This window comes from Neltuma alba, unplaced genomic scaffold (genome assembly GCF_004799145.2).
Source record: "Neltuma alba isolate B1F8T4 unplaced genomic scaffold, ASM479914v2 tig00010134_pilon, whole genome shotgun sequence".
Lineage (NCBI taxonomy): Eukaryota > Viridiplantae > Streptophyta > Magnoliopsida > Fabales > Fabaceae > Neltuma > Neltuma alba.
Window position 1 is genome coordinate 1061104 of NW_021635082.1, and position 17414 is coordinate 1078517.

Here is a 17414-nt window from a genome sequence, read left to right on the forward strand (position 1 = left end):
TTAGTATATGTATAACAATTATGACTTAATGATAGTACCTTGATGACTTTGCAGAACTATACGAGATGGTGTTGGAAGAAGGGGAAGGGTTCACAAGCAAAGGAGTACACAGTGGGCTTGTGTTGTTCAGAAGGGAGTATATGGCAAAACGAGGGGAGAAGTGTAAAAATAGAAGAGAAGAAAAAATTGAAGTTGGGAAGGCATGGATGGCGCTAAGTGACGAAGAGAAACATAGGTATAATGAGAGGGCAAAGAAAACAAAGCTAGAAAAAGGTGAGAAGAAGAAGTATAATGTTCCCTTGTACACCTGATGCTCATTGCCCGGATTTTTATCATTGGCTGAGTATGTGAAGAAGAACAGGCGATTAAGACAGAAAGTTGAGAGGATGGGATTTGGGAACTTGCTTAATATGAATGTGAAGCATCTTCCACGTGATCTACTTGTGTCATTGTTGAGATGCTATGGCCCACCAACGTATTTTTTTACCATTAGGGGGCAAGGGCAGGCAATTGAAGCAAAAGATGCTCATGAGTTTTTAGGTGTACCTGACAGTGGGGAGGAAGTGAAATCTGATGTTGGTAAAGATGACCTGACATATAAGAGGTTAAAGAAGACATATTAGAAGGTTCCATTTACCCAAATACTGAAGAGGATATTATCTGGGACAGAAAATGACAATTTTTAGTTTCTATTTATGCTTTATACAGTTGGAGCTTTTTTATGTCTTGGGTCAAGCACAACTATACATTTAAGTTTGTTAAAAGTGATGTGTCGCACAATGGATGGGTTTGGGAAATATGATTGGTCAACATACATAATTGAGAATCTATGAAAGGAAATGGGAGACTTTGTGAAGATGACAAAGAAGAAGAAGAAGAAAGGAACATATAATGTTAGAGGGTGTCTTTATTTGTTGCTGGTAAGTCAATATTTTTACCAGTCACTATAATTTTGTTTTATGTTATTGTTGTAGAAGTGTGACCTGTATTTATTTGGTTTTGCAGCTGCATTTTGCTGAGCGTTTCCTGCTGGGATTGTCTGTTGACTGGGGTTCAACAAGCCCCATTGAATATTGGACTGAGGATAAGATAAAGGAGAGGGTGGAGAAAGAGAGAGGTAGCAGCATGGAAATATTGCATGGAAGCAGTGGCGATGAGGTTTACTCAGCAAGACATGATGATAGTCCAATTCTGCAGTATTTAGATTCGGTATGTGGGAATTTAGAAAATTTACCTGAACTGAGCCTAAGTAAGTCTATTAGTAGGGTTGATACTTGAGATGACAAGACTTTATTTGCAAATGACCAGTGAGATACTGGGATTGGATAACAGTGATGAATTTTTTTGATATCTTCATTTACTGTGTATGTAGGCTTTAAAGGAGTTGAGGGCTCGTTTCATTAAGAAGCTTGAAGAAAGCCAAAAGACGTAATAAAGGCTCTTGATGATGAGCTAATGAAAGTACAGATTGGATTGAATGCCAAAGTGAAAGGGGTGGGGAATGAGAAGGCCACTGTTAAAGAAGGGGGTGAAACAGTTGGTGATGCAGGTGGTAACGTTGCTGAAGAAGCTGAAGACGTTGACTGAGTAGTGGAAGAGATTACAAAAGAGGTTGTAGCGGGAAGCAGAGATGAGGAACTTGATAAGGATGAAACCAGCAAAGGAGATAATGAGAATGATGAGGATGAAGAAGAAGATGACCTTCATGACAGGAAAGGAGGTCATGATTATACAGTTGAGGAGGTAGAAGATGAGGGTGACCGTGATGGTCGTGGAGGTGATGATGACGATGATGAGGAAGATGACCATGATGACAAGGAAGGAGGTCATGTGGTTGAGAGGGAGGAAGATGACCATGATGACATGGAATTCAGTCATGATTAGTGGTTGAAGAGGTGGAAGATGATGATAAGGAGGTTGAGGATTTAGATGATGAGGCTGAGGAAGACACACATGCAAAATCCACTCAGCTAAGGAGGTCAACAAGGGCAAAGAGTTCCATAATTAAATCTCCGTGGATGAAGTTCAAGGCAGCTCCGAGGACAAAGAAGCCAAAGGAGGAAAGGGATATTTTTTTCACTTTCATATCCCGTAGACCCAAGGCAAAGAAAGAGGGGAAGATGTAAGTATATCCCTGGTTAGCCTTTGATTTTAAATGACACGGTGTGTACTGACAATGATAGCAATAGAATTGATAATGACAATAAACTATATGGGGATGACAAGTGATGATGTCCCCAACACCATACTTTGTCACTGACATCTGATAATTTTAACAGGATTGTGACCAAAATGTTTGATGAAGATATAGACTAACAATAGCTGTTCTCCCTAGGTGGAGTAAACAGAGTAAATAACAGGATATTTTAGAACGCTCTGTCTCTACACCCATGCTTATGTTTGATAATGTTTGGTGAGAATATTGTGTCAGAATGACGTTTTTACTTGTCCTTTGTAGGTGCTTAATTTAGTGTGCAAGGCAGTGATGGAGGACATAAAGGCAGAGTTGGGGCCAGGGAAGAGGCACATCTTCGATGCGGATTTCATGGTGAGGTTGCTTAATTCCAAATGCAAATACCAATGATAGCAATGGAACTGGAAATGACTTGTTCTCTGTTAATGGATTAACAATTTCATGTCATGCAAAATATGATGGTACATGACCCAACCTGGAAAGCCCAAAAATATAAAAAGCTCTTTCTTCCTGAGTTCGTTGGCTACAATTTGGCTGAATGTGTTTTCATAATTGGTCATGTTCTTGTTGGCCAACACTGGTTTTGCGTTGCCATTCAGCCGAGCACATTATATTTTCACATATTAGACTCTATGAGTGATTGATTCGGAACTAAGGAGAGAAAGAAGAAGAAGAAGGTTGTCATCAAAGACCTACTTGAAATGGCTGTGGATGAATGTGTAAGAAAAAAAACTCATTGTGTTTACCCTAGTTTTTGAACATGTAAAAACATTCAACTTTCTATGTTGGTCCTGAAACATGGGGAACCACACTCGAATCTTTTTGCAGAGGAATAGGTTCAATATTATATTGGACATGGTCAAGCCAGGGCTGGTTGGGAAAAAGCCAATGTCTCCAATGATATATGCAAAAGTTCCCCAGCAGAATAACTTATCAGTCTTGTCAAATTTGAATTTTGTGTGGTAAATGAACATGTCAGAGGTCTTAACTAACTGTGTTGATATTGTTGTGTCCACATGAGGGATTGTGGGGTGCACTGCATGATGTGGCTAAAAAGATGGGAACCTGGTATAACCCTTACCTACACAAAGAAAGAAGTTGCTGGCTTTTGTCGTGATCTGATATAGTGGTTGGTGAATCATGAAATAAATGAAAAACATGACGAGGCATTGGCTCTTATTCGAAAACCGCAGCCAACCAAAAGCAAAATGTCCAAGAGAAGGCATATATCCTAGGTGTCTCGATGTTAGGCTCATAATTCACTTGTCCTCTGTTAGATTACTGTATTTAATGTGCATTGTAGGATGACCCAAAATTAACATATTCTCATGCTTCACAGAGATTGGTGTCCATAAATTTATGAATGTTGAGATGCGTGGGGCCAATTTATTCCCCAGTGACATTAATGAATCTGAGTTTAACCACACCAAAACAGATGATGACATCAGGCCTATTGGATATGTGTTATTGGTTTCCATTTCTTGTTCAAGTCACTCAATTTGACTTCAATATGTCCTGTTGGTATCCAACCGAAAATGACAACAAGTAATCTGAATATAACAACGAAAATGACAAGCATAACCTGATATTCATACACAACATCAGTTTAACATAAACTGTCAGCTCATGCTGATTACATCTTTGCCAATGACCAGAACAAATTTGAAAATGACAACAGGTGATTCGAATATGAAAACAAAAATAACAAGCATAACCTGATATTCATACACAACATCAGTTTAATATAAAATGTCAGCTTATGCTGATTACATCCTTGCCAATGACCAGAACAAATTTGAAAATGACAATAACTAATTCGTCATTAACAAAAGATAACATCTCCATAACAGTAACTTCCTTTCATGTATTCAATGACAAGTGCACATTAAGATGCTGGCCACACTTAATGCTCCCTTGTCACTGACATTTCTATCACCTTACTTATAAAAAAAATATCTCCACGTAACTCCTAACTACAACCCCAGTCCCAAAAAAGTTGACAAGGGTGGAGCATACAACTATGTACACCAAAAAATGACACATCCCCACTATAATCGAAACTTCATGATGGGTTAGGATTTCTGCAATTTCTCCTTGTGTATTCAGGTTGGTGGCATCTTCCACAGAGGTATATCCGTTTGTTCTGGAACTGTAATTCATCCCTGTTTACTTTTGGCCTTCCCGGTGGTCGAGATGTAATGGGAGGTAGCAAGAAAATTTGCTCACTGACATTTTCTATCCTATAGTAATCATTTGGGTGAGGCATGTCTGTTGTCACCACAGGAATCATACTGCGAGCATAAATCTTTTCTTGTGATGACTTTTTATAGCAATTATCAACATAATCATAAACATTGTCGTGCACAACCTTAAGGGCAGCACAAGCATGGCAGCAAGGAATCCCCATCATTTGCCAAGATTTGCAACTGCATTGGTGTAGTCCAAGATCAACCTAATGATCTCCACGTGATGTTGTCACCTTTACTCTTCCCCTACAATAATTTTCAGCATATATATGCTCAGACCCAGCCACCATATCCATCACCTTACTGTCTATATTTGGACCAACACAATTCTTCCATTTGGTCATAGCCACATAAGAGGCATGCAGCTTTCTTGAAACTTTCTCTCAGTGCTCATGGATCAATTGGGGTACAGTATGTTTTCTCCCATTGACCATCCATACATTGAATGATTTTGCTATATTACTTGTGATATTGTCTCATCTTTTACATGGGAACCTACTTTTAGCCCACCTATCTATATCCCCATGACTAATAAGTCAATCAAATAACCTTGGAGAAAAAGCTCTCATGTCATCCATTGCTGCCTCAAATTTCTCATTCGTCCTTGCATATGCGATTTTATCCAATAAATGTAGTGCATCCTCCTTTGATCGGTCATTTGCCCTTGTTTGCCCCTTATTCATTTTCATAACTTCTAAACTAAAATTATCCTCGATGTGCCTATAACAAAAAGCATGCCGTTGACCCCCAAAGATTGATGACACTCCTCCGGTAATAGCATTGTGTCGATCTGATACAATCGTTACTTCCAGAGAATCCAGGATTTTTTTTATCATATAGAAAAACCACATCCAGTCATCTAGTGTTTCTCCCTTGACAATTGCAATTGCAAACGGCAACAGCTCGTTATCTGCATCATAAGCTGAAGCTGTCACATTGTCCCCTTATATGGTCCGTTTAAATGAGTTTTATCAACATGCAGAATATGCCTTACACCACCCAAGAAACCCTCAATGCATGACCCGTAGGCGATGAAAACACGCTTAAACCGGTTCCCAATAGCAGTCCATTCAGCCATATTTTTTCATCTGTTTCCTTTAGCCTTTCGCATATCCATGGTATGAGCATGTTTGATTGTTCAAGCCTACCATATATGTCTTCCAATGACTTCTCTTTTGCTCTATAAGCCTGTTTATATGTTAGATCAATCTCATCTCGTTTCAACTTCTTCCTTATCTCAGAAGTGCACTTGTATGCATGATTCCTTATCTCATCAATTATTATTGATGAGTTCAAACTAGCTCTTCCACTATGCATCACGTTCAAACTATCTTAGGCAGAATGAACATGCCAGTTTATAAATGTCGTCACTCGTAGCATGTCCCAACTCTTCCCTATATGATTTGCACATAACTTCTATGGACAACCCTCAACTTTACATCTCACTAACATGAATTCCTTGCACAAACTTGTGTGCAAGTGTAAACTTGTATGTAGACACCCAAAATACTTCTGCACTAGGAAAACGTTGACCCACCCCTGTAAAAAGTCCCCTCCATTTCATATGAACCATCTCACTACCATCCATATCTTTAGCTCCGATGGATGTATCCACATTAGGGGCCCCACTTCCTCCGTCATTGTCACATTCACCAGCATTTTCTTCATTGAGCCAGCCATAATCATAACACAAACTAATGGGAGACGCATCCAGTTCCATTTGCTGTGACATGTCCATGACTCTTTTTGTTCTGCATTCACAATGAAAAGACTCGTTAACACAAATAACAAGATGAAATTCATAAATGACAACAAATAGTTAGGACAAACTTCTACTTACATTTCTGTATTGTCCTTTGGTTGGTGATTCCCATATCCTTTTTCGGCCACATACACATGACCACTATTCTCATTGTATTCAACAAGGTTATCCATTTCAGCATTGTCATAAAGGTCAATCAATGTCTTCTCATCAAAGGCCATTGTGTACTTAATGTCATAATTTCTTCCATCACTACTAATCCACTCCCATATCATGAGCCTCAATTCTTCCAGTGTCAGCCCATCCTTAATGCTTCTTAACCTCACGCTACCTCCATTATATCTCACTTCACCTTCACCATTTGTCACAAATTTTCCTCCCACATGAAAATAACAGAACAGCTCCTTCCCACAAGATGACCCAGCTTTAAAATTCATTTTCCTTCATTACATGCATTGATAACAGAAGTCGAATTATTATATGATTTAATACTATCATCATCAACTTATACGACCAGATTAGGGTTTGACACAATCATGCTTATAATTTGCAACAAAACACTCATTTCTTTCCAGTCCACACTAATGCTTCATTTTCTTAAAATCAATCCACTCCATTATTTGAATCCCCTTTCAACATTGTGCCTTTATTTAACACTAATCACTCTGACCCATTTGTGACGCCATCAAACCCTTCTCCCTCAGTGTTTTTGCTTTCCTACGCATTCACCCTCTGATCATTGTCCTTCCCTACAGTTTCTACATGCCCACACCATCTTCCTACTTCCCCACCCTCTCCATCTCAAAACCAACACCACATCGATGACATTGTCATCCAAGGGAAAGAGGAAAATCAACCAGCGCATAAAGGAGACCGACAAAAGAGAGAGGCAAACAATATAGTTACTGAATACTAACCTCACTTGCTTCCTTCGTTTAGCTGTTGCTTCCCACGTTCATGGTCCCACCAATGTTTTTCCTCCAGCTCCCGCCACAACTTCCATACTTCCATCGGTCATTTTCTGTATTTGGCTCATCAAGGGCTTTTTGGTAATTGTCCAACATTTGCATAATCCCAAATCAGGCAACACTTTCCTATCTGGTAATACATTTATTTAGCTTCCCCTTTTGGCATTTCTCATTTTTTAGGCTTCTTTCCGTGTCATTTTCCCTAGTTTTTTTATGAAAGAATGTTATGTGTTTTTTTTTTATCTTATTTAGAAGAAACAAATGCCCTTTTGGTTATATTTATTAAAAATTTTATCTTAAACTTTCATTAATTATTAAATAAATGAGGATACTTCTAAAAATAAATGAGACCAAAACGTGCATTGGAAGGCGCACAACCCTCAGTCGATGGTGTCTTTAATGATAACGGATTGTTTGGGTCAACTTTATCTCTATCTGACTTTTGAGGAAAAAACACGGTATTGTTGGATTGGTGTTTATACAAAGTAACTTTTAAAATTAAATACTGTTTGGATAGATGATAAAAAAAATAAGTTTAAATGTAAAATAATTAAAAATGACATGAGTTTTTATACAAGACTCAATTAACTAATTTATAAAGATTAAGAATATACAAAAATATTTTAAAGAGATTGTGTAACATATAATATAATTTATTTATTTATTTAGCCTTTTTTTTCCGAATACAAACAGGCAAGTTAAGACAACTTGTGAAAATCAGAAAAGGACTCCCAGACTGAATTGTTGGGAAATATCATCTCTCATGAACGAGAGGCATCCTGGGTGTGCATTCGGCAAAAGTTGCAAATTACTTCTCAGGTGTTGAGCATCTTTGGCAAGGAAGTCTGCACATCTAAGGGCTTCACGTGGTGCATAGCGCAATTCAATCTCCCAGTCCAAGAAAAGAAGATTTCTGATCTCGTTGATTTCTGATCTAAGAGGGTGTCCGTGCCATCCATCTTTGTAGATTAGATTGAAGGCTTCCATTGAATCAGTGTAGGCAATGATCTTGTTTAGCTTCTGCTGTCGGCAAAATTGTAGACCATTAAGAAGAGCTAGAATTTCTGCAGCCGTGGGTTTCATGAATCCCAGTTGACGCTGAAATCCAAAGATCCATTGGCCCGTAGCATCTCTAATGAGTCCTCCACAAGCGGCCTCTCTGTTGTTGTTAACTGATCCATCTGTATCCAGACGCACATATCCCTCTGGTGGTGGTTGCCAGTGGTAGACATCCAATTCATCAAGTTTGAAGACCTGGTGTTTTAGCTGTCCATAGATAGTAGATTCCATCAGGTTAGCTAATCCATTGTGGATAATATCCTTTGCTTGGTGTCTCATATTTTCCATGACTCCCCTGCATCTGTTTTTCCAAATAAGCCAACAGATCATACGGAACACACGAGTCCATATCCACCTGTCGAACCGTGCATTTCCCAAATTATGGGACATGCATCTCCTGAGCCATACCTGCAAATCAGAGCAAAAGAAATTGACAAGATGGTTAGGTTTAATAATTTCAATCCACACATTTCTGGCTATCTCACAGTCACGAAGGATGTGTAAAGTGTTTTCCTCTCTTAGACACTCGAAAGGACACTCAGCATTGTTTGTTAGGCCTCTCTTAGCTCTGAGTGCGTTTGTGGGGAGTCTATCATAAAAGACTTGCCAAAAAAAGAATTTAACTTTCTCTGGAACAGGGAGTTTCCACACTTTTCTCCAAGGGACCGCCACTGAACGTTCCACATGTGTAGAAACAAATTTATAGGCTGCTCGAATACTAAAGTTACCATCTGAGGCAGTTCTCCAGATAAATCTGTCTTTTTCATTACCTGAGGGGGTGTGTAGTTTGGCAAGGGTGTTGGTGATCCAGGGGGGTAAGAATTTTCTCCACTTATCAACATTCCACATACCATTGGGAAGTATAAAGTCTTTCACCTTATCACAGGGGTCCAGGTTATGAAGGTTGTGTTCAGCATAGTGTATGAGGGGCTCATCAAAAGGGGACCAAAGGTCCCACCAGAAACTGGTTGTCTTCCCATCTTTAATGGTTCGTCCAATTCCTTTATAGAATTTGTCCCAAACTGAAGTAATGCTTTGCCAGACTCTTGAGGAATTCTGTTTCTTGCACATATTTGGATAGATTTCATCACCACAACCGTATTTCCCTTTAAGACATCGCACCCATAAGGCTTCAGGCTTGGTAAGGAGGCCCCAACACAGTTTCATGATGAAGGCTGTATTTTGGTTCTGCAGATCCTTGATGCCAAGTCCTCTTTTTTCTTTGCATCGTTTGATTTGGTCCCAGGAAATAAGGTGCATCTTTTTGCTATCTTGATCCTGGTTCCACAAGAAATGGCAACTGATCTTCTCTAGTTCCTTGAGTACATTTTTTGGAAGCATCATAGTTTGCATCTAGTAGCTTGGGATGGCCGAGAGAGTTGATTTGATCAAAACCGCTCTTCCTGCCATGGTGAGATGTTTGCTCTTCCAATTTGTCAACCGCTTCTGTGCATTCTGTATAACTGGGAGGAAGGAGAGTTTTGTAGCTCTTTTATGTAATAAAGGAACACCCAAGTATTTACCGAGGTCTCCTGTGATCCCAATTCCCATTCTCTGGCTCAAATCTCTAGCTCTGTTGAAGTGTACATTTCGGGAGAAAAAGGCCTTGGATTTAGCTAGACTGATTCTATGACCTGACACCTCACAAAAGGCTTTCATGGTATTTCGCAACATATCCACTTGTTCAGTTGAAGCTTCACCAAATAGAAGCAGGTCATCAGCAAAAAAGAGATGTGAAATAGGGGGGTCCTCCTATTGAACCTTAGCCCTTTCCAATTTCCATTTAAGACCTCTTTGTTGATTAAGTGTCCTAATCTTTCCATGCACAGAATGAATAAATAAGGGCTTAGAGGGTCACCTTGCCGGACTCCTCTGGTTGGGGAGAAAGTCTCACAAGCCTCTCCATTCCATAGGACTTTCATAGAAGCTGAGGTGGTGCAAGCCATGATTCTATCAATCATTTCTTTCTTTATCCCTGTGGCTGATAGTGTGCTGCTGAGAAAGGACCAATCTAGGCGATCAAACACCTTTTCCATATCAACCTTCAGGGCCACATATTCATTCTTGCTACTCTTCTTCCTCATAGTATGAATAGCTTCTTGGGCAATGATGATGTTGTCCCCACTTTGTCTTCCAGCAATGAAGCTACATTGTTGTGGTTGGATAAGATAGCACATTATACTCTTGAGTCTGTTAGCTATTATCTTTGTTATCATCTTGAGGCTAACATTGCAAAGAGAGATGGGCCGGAAGTCTTTCATGGTTACCGGCTTGTCAATTTTCGGGATCAGAATAATGTGGGAATGATTAATATCCCTGATCTTACCTGGATCTTTCCAAGCTTCATGGATGAACGCACACACCTTGTGGCCTATGACGTTCCATTGTGTCTGAAAGAAATGGGCTTGTAATCCATCCGGTCCTGGGGCTTTGAATGCCCCCATCATGAAAGCAACATTTTTTATCTCGATGTCGGTCACCTCCCTATGTAGGTTAGCGAAATCAGAGGGGGTGATAGGAGGGAATTGGGCAATCCACCTTGAGGAGTCACTTACTGGGCAGTCTTTGGTATATAAGGTTCGAAAAAATTCATGAGCCAATTTCTTTATGGCCTCGTGATTAGTGATCCAGTCTCCATTCTCATCTTGTATGGCTTCTATACACTTTCTTTTTCTTCTCATAATTGTTGAAGCATGAAAGAATCGTGTATTTTTGTCTCCCCATTGTATCCATTTGCACCTAGATTTCTGGTACCAGATGAGTTCTTCTTGGGCTGCTAGTTTAGTGTAGTCCTGCCAGAGCTCTCTCTCCAGACGAAACAGACCATTGGCATTATTATTCTGTCTTGCTCGATCAATGCCTTCGATTCTTTTCAGAATAGCACGCTTCCGTTTAAGAATACTGCCCATGTATTTTTTGTTCCATTTGGTAGCCTCCTCCTTAAATTTAATAGTTCCAGCGCACCACTCCTCATTTTCCCAAGCGTTCTTAACCACTTCAGCGAAACTATCTTCCATTGCCCAAGCTGAGTAGTATTTGAATTGGCTGTTCTTTTTGGTTCTGGTGTTGGAGTTTCCACTAGTAACAACAATAAGTCTGTGGTCAGAATTGTATCTAAGCTTGTGATGAGATTTATGGTTAGGATGGCTCAACTCCCAATCAAAGTTGCAGAATGCCCAATCCAGTCTTTCCTTCACAGCTTGCTTTTCCCAAGTAAATCGTTCACCCACAACCGGAATTTCAATCAGCCCAGCTTCCGAGATACAATCTGAGAATTGTTTCATAGTATTCAAAGGTGGCGGTGCTCCTCCAAGTTTATCAGCCGGGTCCATAAAGGAGTTAAAATCGCCAATCACCATCCAATCATTAGGCATATCCTGCGCTAGGTGCTAAATAGCATGCCACAACTCAATTCTTCTTATAGCTACTGTCTCTCCGTAGACGAAGGTTACAGCAAACTATTCGACAGAATTGACAGCCGCTACTTGACAGTGGATGAGTTGGGTAGTGGAGGAAATGTAACTAACCTAAGTATTTAGTTCATTCCAAAGAACCCAAATACCCCCTGCAAAACCAGACGCTTCTAATCTTATCCAATTGGTGAACCCCAACTTTCTAATGACACCCTCAGCTCGGTTGCCACTGATCCTAGTCTCTAGCAGACACAGAACATCAATATTGTTTTCTCTGACAATATCTTTAATGATGCGTGGAAAGGTCTTATTTCCAGCACCTCTAGAATTCCAACAGGCGATGATCATTATAACCCAAAAAAAGAGTAGAGACAACGAAGACTTACTCTTCGATGGGATCATCGTCATCCCACGTGTTGTTAACTTCCATCTTGTCAATTCCCCTTCTTTCCATTTCTGTGACCCTCTCCGAAGCCAACGATGGGGTAATCTGCAGGGTTTGGACTTGTGCTTCATTATGATTCCCAGCTTGGCCCGAAATAGTTGAAGTTGATGGCGTTGAGGTGTTCACTGGACCCTCTAATAATAAAAGGCCATTGATGGTGTCAGGGGTATTATTCTTGGCTGAAGAAATTGGACTTGAGCCTAATTGCTTTAAGTTGCCTTCCACTATCACATGTTCTCTCCGGCCCACCCTTCCTTTGGGCTGTCCATTTACACTGCTGGATCCATTAGGAAGGCTTCGTTCCTCTCTCTCCTTCTTTTCCACTTGGGTCTTTCCTTTCAAGTTTGCATCAGCTGGCTTTTTGTTTTCTTTTCCCGCCGATTTAAATTGCAGGTTTTTTCCATATCCCTTGCTTTTTACATTTGACTTTCCTTCTCTAGGATTGTGAGCCCCAATTTTTTCTTTGTAGGTTCTTGCCTCCTCTTTCCCTGTACCAGTCTCTTCCGGTCCTAATTCCATGCTAGAGTGATTTTCTTTTGGTATAGCCCCTTCATCTTCTGTCATTTCTGCCAGCACATTGAATCTCGAGTTGTGACCGCCAATTTTATCTCTCCAGACAGCTTTAGGTCCTTTCTTCTGATCACTACCATTCCCAGCAGGGTAACTTCTCCTTGGGTTTCGAGCTCTACTTGGTTTTCCCGCTATCATCCATGTCCCAAACTCTTCTCCGGTGGTGGGTGGTTTCTTCTCCGGTGTCGCTTGTGAGACTACTTTCTGCACAGGCATTTGGTGTCCGGAGCTTGTTGGAGTTGGGTTCGCATAAGTCCACGGGCAGCTCTCACGTCTATGGCCATACCGTCCGCAGGCAAAGCAGATGAGGTTTAGACCCTCATATTCGATATGGTACGCTGCATTTGCTGCCACAATCCTGGGTACAAGTTTTTTCTGTAAATCTAACTCAACACAAACTCTTGCATACCTCCCCCTATCCACTTTTGATGCTTCTACGGAAACTTGAGATACCGATGCAGTGACCATATCCACACGCAAGGTTTTCCCGATTCTATTTCCCAGTCTTGTGATAAACTCTTTGTTATAACATTGAACTGGGATGTTCGGGATGCGAACCCAAGTAGCAATCTTTCCCAACGGGTTGTTGTATGGGTCAAAGTTGGGATTCCAACGCTGCACCAGGATACTATGTTGTTGCACGACCCATGGTCCCTCATATAGTACTTTCTGGTAGATCTGCACCCACCCATCTTTTGGAGGGAATCGGATAATGAAGTAATTACTGGGGAGATCAGTTATATCAAAATCTGGTGTCCCCTAAATGCGGCTGAGGTGGTCTTTTAGATTGTAAACATTGTATCTTCTACCAAGCACGGTGATTACCAGGGCGGCATTCCATGGTTTGCACCATTCACTGTACTCTTCTGCTGAGATTGGGACAATAGGATATTGCTTCATAAGCTCTTGTACCTCCTCTGATGGTTCGGGGATATCCCACTCTCTATTTATAATGTCTGATAGTAATTCCTCATCTTCCATGCTTCCCCCACAGTTAGCTATTCCATTGAATCCTAGCAGGGAATCTTTGTATGAGGCTTGCGAATTGCCTGTCTTCCTATTGGTGTCTGGTTCTCCGCAGTCATATTCCATGGATTGGGTTATATCAGCCCCCTCCCCTGTTTCAGCATTTTCTGTCATCTGAGTGTCTGATGGTTGTTGGGTTAAGAGTCCCTGTTTTTTCTTTTTGTTACTACCACATGTGAGAGCATCTGAAGGTCGGTCCGGTGGAGTTTTCCGGTGGAGTTGATCGTCCATGAGAAAGGTGTGCACGACTTTCAAGAGAGAGCAAAAACGTCAAACGCCTTTTGTTCTGTGTCCCGTAAAATTTTATTTTATTTATTTATTTATTTAGCCTTTTTAATGTGTTCAAAGTAATTTATTAGGATCTTATATTAAGGAGCAAATGTAACATATCATATTAGTACTCTGTGTCCAAATTTTATAGATTACCAATATTCCATGTGTATAAAAATTTATCAAGTCCTCCTTAACAATTAACTTTTTAATGGAGACATATTTCCTAATTTTTTTCTAATTTTTATTATTTAAATTTTTTCTTTTAAATACTTTTTTACATATCAAATTATTGGGTTTGTTAGAATAATTTTGTCTTTTCTTAACGCCATTTTTTCTCTCTCCACTCAATTTAACTTTTGCGTAGGAGTGATTTTCTTCTCAAAAGCGCATCTTGAATAATGCTGATCCAAACAATTGCCATATAGTGTGTTTGGATTAACGATGACTAGACTAATTTTTATTTTAACTGATTTTTACAAACTTAAGTTAAGATAAAAATTAGTTAATGTAATATGATTTATGTTTAAGTTAAAATTTATAAAAATTTAATTAAAAAAGTTGAAATTTGTTTGAATGATTAATAAAAAAATTTAGATATAAAATAACTGAAAAAGACATAAACTTTATTAAACAGTAGTATTTTATATTATATGCTGTTATGTGATAATTGTTAAAAAATAATTAAAATTATAATTATAAAATAAAAATATTTGTTAGTGAGAAAATTGTAATAAAAATTGTAAATTAAAATTAAAATTACAAAAAAAAAACGAATTAATGTATGATTAGAAAAAAATTGTAAATACTAAAAATACAAATACGAATATTAAACTGAACAAGCAACGTGGACGTGAGGACAAGCTAGAAAATCTGTCAAAATGTGACAAGACAGGACAAAAACTTGAGGGCAGCAATGGAAGGACGAAGAAAAGCTAAATGAAGGAGAAGCCGGACTTTAAAAGCTAGAATTCTAGAAATATTACGGAAAAACCAACCGGGCAGTACTTATACTTTTACTTAATTTTGAATTAAGTCCTTCTATTTTTTCCCTTTATAATTCATTACATTAAATGAGCAAGTCTTCTGTTAAAATTACTCCCAACACCGTTTATGCTACGTGACATGTCATTGAAAAGGCTGGCTTTCCCTTCTTTCCAGAGCCAAGAATGATCTTTCTCTTTCTCTTTCTCTTTCTTCCCACTGAAAACTTCTGCCCACTCCATCATCAATCATGGGCCAAGCACGCCAATGGATAAGGAGAAGAAAAGCTCCATCTCAAACTACATTCACACGCACTGTTTTTATGCTGTTGGGGATTTACCAGAACCGTAATGGCCATTAGAGCTTTCAGTGGCATTCCTTGCTTCTTTTTCAGCGGAACGAGTGGGTTTGCCCGTTCTTTGTCGCTTCCATTGGAAACGCGTCTCTGGGTGTCGTAACATTTGAAGTCAGCTCCTTGAAGAACCATTGTTTCAAAGGCTTTATTTTGTTGCCATGCTTGAATCAGAATTAACTACCTCATTGGCAATATGATAGGCTGGTGATTATCAAAAGCTTTTCCAAAATGGTGTATTATATGTTAAGCAAATTTTTTAAAATAACAAATTAAGGTGGTTTTTTTGGTTAAAATTCTCCAAAAAGAATATGCAGCGGTATATAATGCAATTTGTCATATTGAGTAGATTTTCAATTGCAAGTTACCATGACTGGGACAAAACTGCCACCGCTGGAAAGCAAGCGAGGAGCAAAGCTTCAATATTATCACTTCAGAATGCAAAACCCCGATATTCATATGATTTTATCCTAAATCCGCAGCATCATAGAAGCAGTGTGTTAATGCTAAATGAAGAGGTGAATACAATTTAAGAAGGAGCCTTTCTTATCCTTGTCGGCTTGACTGGTGTGGTTGGCTCTCAAGGGATGAATGAGAGAGAGCCACGAGCCTTTATTGGGAAGAGGAGAAAACAAGTCCATATGTTACTCTTTTAATATATTAATGGTGTTAGGAGTAATTTTAACAGAACTTGCTCACTTAATGTAATAAGTATAAGGATTCCATGAAAAAAAAAAAAATTAGAGGGACCTGATTCAAAATCAGGTAAAATTATCAGGACTGCTAAACTAATTTTCCCAAATATTAGCCAACGTGTTTGGATTGACGTTTTCGGCCGTAAACGTGCATCGGGAGCAGGTGGATGTAAACGTTGGTGGCAGGTAGAGGCACCTTATTATATAACTGTTTTCTTTGATTTTGATGAATTAAGTACTTGTTTCAAACATAATGTAAAGAAAAACCTTTCAGTTTAGGTTATCTATGTATTCTTCCAATTTTTTATATAGGATCTAATTATTAAGTTAATTTTGATCATAAATATAAGATTTATTTCTCATATTTATCAATTTTTTCTAAATTACCTCTATAGATACTCCATCAACCATAATCAAGTAAGTAAGGGAGGGTGGATATTAAGAAAGATGATTATGATATTTTAGGAAAAACATGTCATATTTCTTATTATTAAATAACATTTTTAATTTAATCAAATTAGTTAAATAGATATTATATTAAGGACAAGGGGAGTACTATTTATCAACCATGAGATCTCAAAGGGTATTTGGATAAAAATTAAACCACGATCTTAGAAATAATTTTATGGAGTTTAAAATATATATGTGAGAGGAACTTTTAGGCACATTTCAAACACCTTTTTAGTCACACGATTCAATTTCTTTGTTTTTGCAGAATAACAGGGCAAATGAATATATTAAGCAAACACAGAGAAAGTACAAACCCAAAAACACAAACCCAAAGGTGACAACACGACACAACCGCACACGACACATACTAAAACCTCTGCTCTTCCAATAATTTCCCCGTCTATGATACTAATAACCGAATGGGTAATAAAGACCTGATCAAATTAATCACTTCGTCATATGCAAAGTTGAAACGGTGAAAGATAAGCATGAGATGGCAATTTTACCATACCTGAATTGTAGAAAAAGAAGCATGTGGTGGCGGTGAAAGAGGATAAAAGATGAATAAAGGTTAGGTGGCAATAAATGAGTAATTCACCACCAATGTGTTTCCTTGCCTCTTTTTGGTTTTATAATCAATTGGGGGAGGAGTTTAATCAGGTGGCATCATATGGGATCATTGGTAGATAATAGATGAGTAAGAACAAAAGCCACCGAAACACTTTTCCTATTTATACTCATGTGACGATCGTCTTTTTGCATCAGTATGGAAGGAAGTATAGAAGACCGTGAATCTGTGGGAGAATGTACAAGTGGCCTTGAAGAAAAAGAGAAAGACACTGTGAAGGTAGAAGTTAATAATTCTCAGTAGCAATTCTCTATGGCTAACATGTTTTGTAGTATGTTATGTCAACATGAAATTAGTCAATTAAATATGAACTGTTGACACAAAGTTCATCAACTATGTCATGAATGCAATT

General features: G+C 38.8%; 1 protein-coding gene across 1 annotated transcript; it reads left to right on the plus strand.

Moving 5' to 3' along the window:
• The first annotated feature begins 1455 nt into the window (after positions 1 to 1455).
• On the plus strand, positions 1456 to 1884 carry LOC114754398 (prostatic spermine-binding protein-like). Its single transcript, XM_028943166.1, has 2 exons — positions 1456 to 1549; positions 1592 to 1884. Exons 1-2 carry the CDS (start codon positions 1456 to 1458, stop codon positions 1882 to 1884), a joined length of 387 nt encoding a protein of 128 aa, XP_028798999.1.
• Positions 1885 to 17414: the final 15530 nt, after the last annotated feature.

Excerpts from the sequence above, each read along its gene's own strand:
- LOC114754398 (XM_028943166.1), top strand. The coding sequence starts at position 1,456 with ATGAAAGTACAGATTGGATTGAATGCCAAAGTGAAAGGGGTGGGGAAT. Across the intron at positions 1,550-1,591 it reads TGAAACAGTTGGTGATGCAG|TGGAAGAGATTACAAAAGAG; the intron begins GTGGTAACGTTG and ends TTGACTGAGTAG.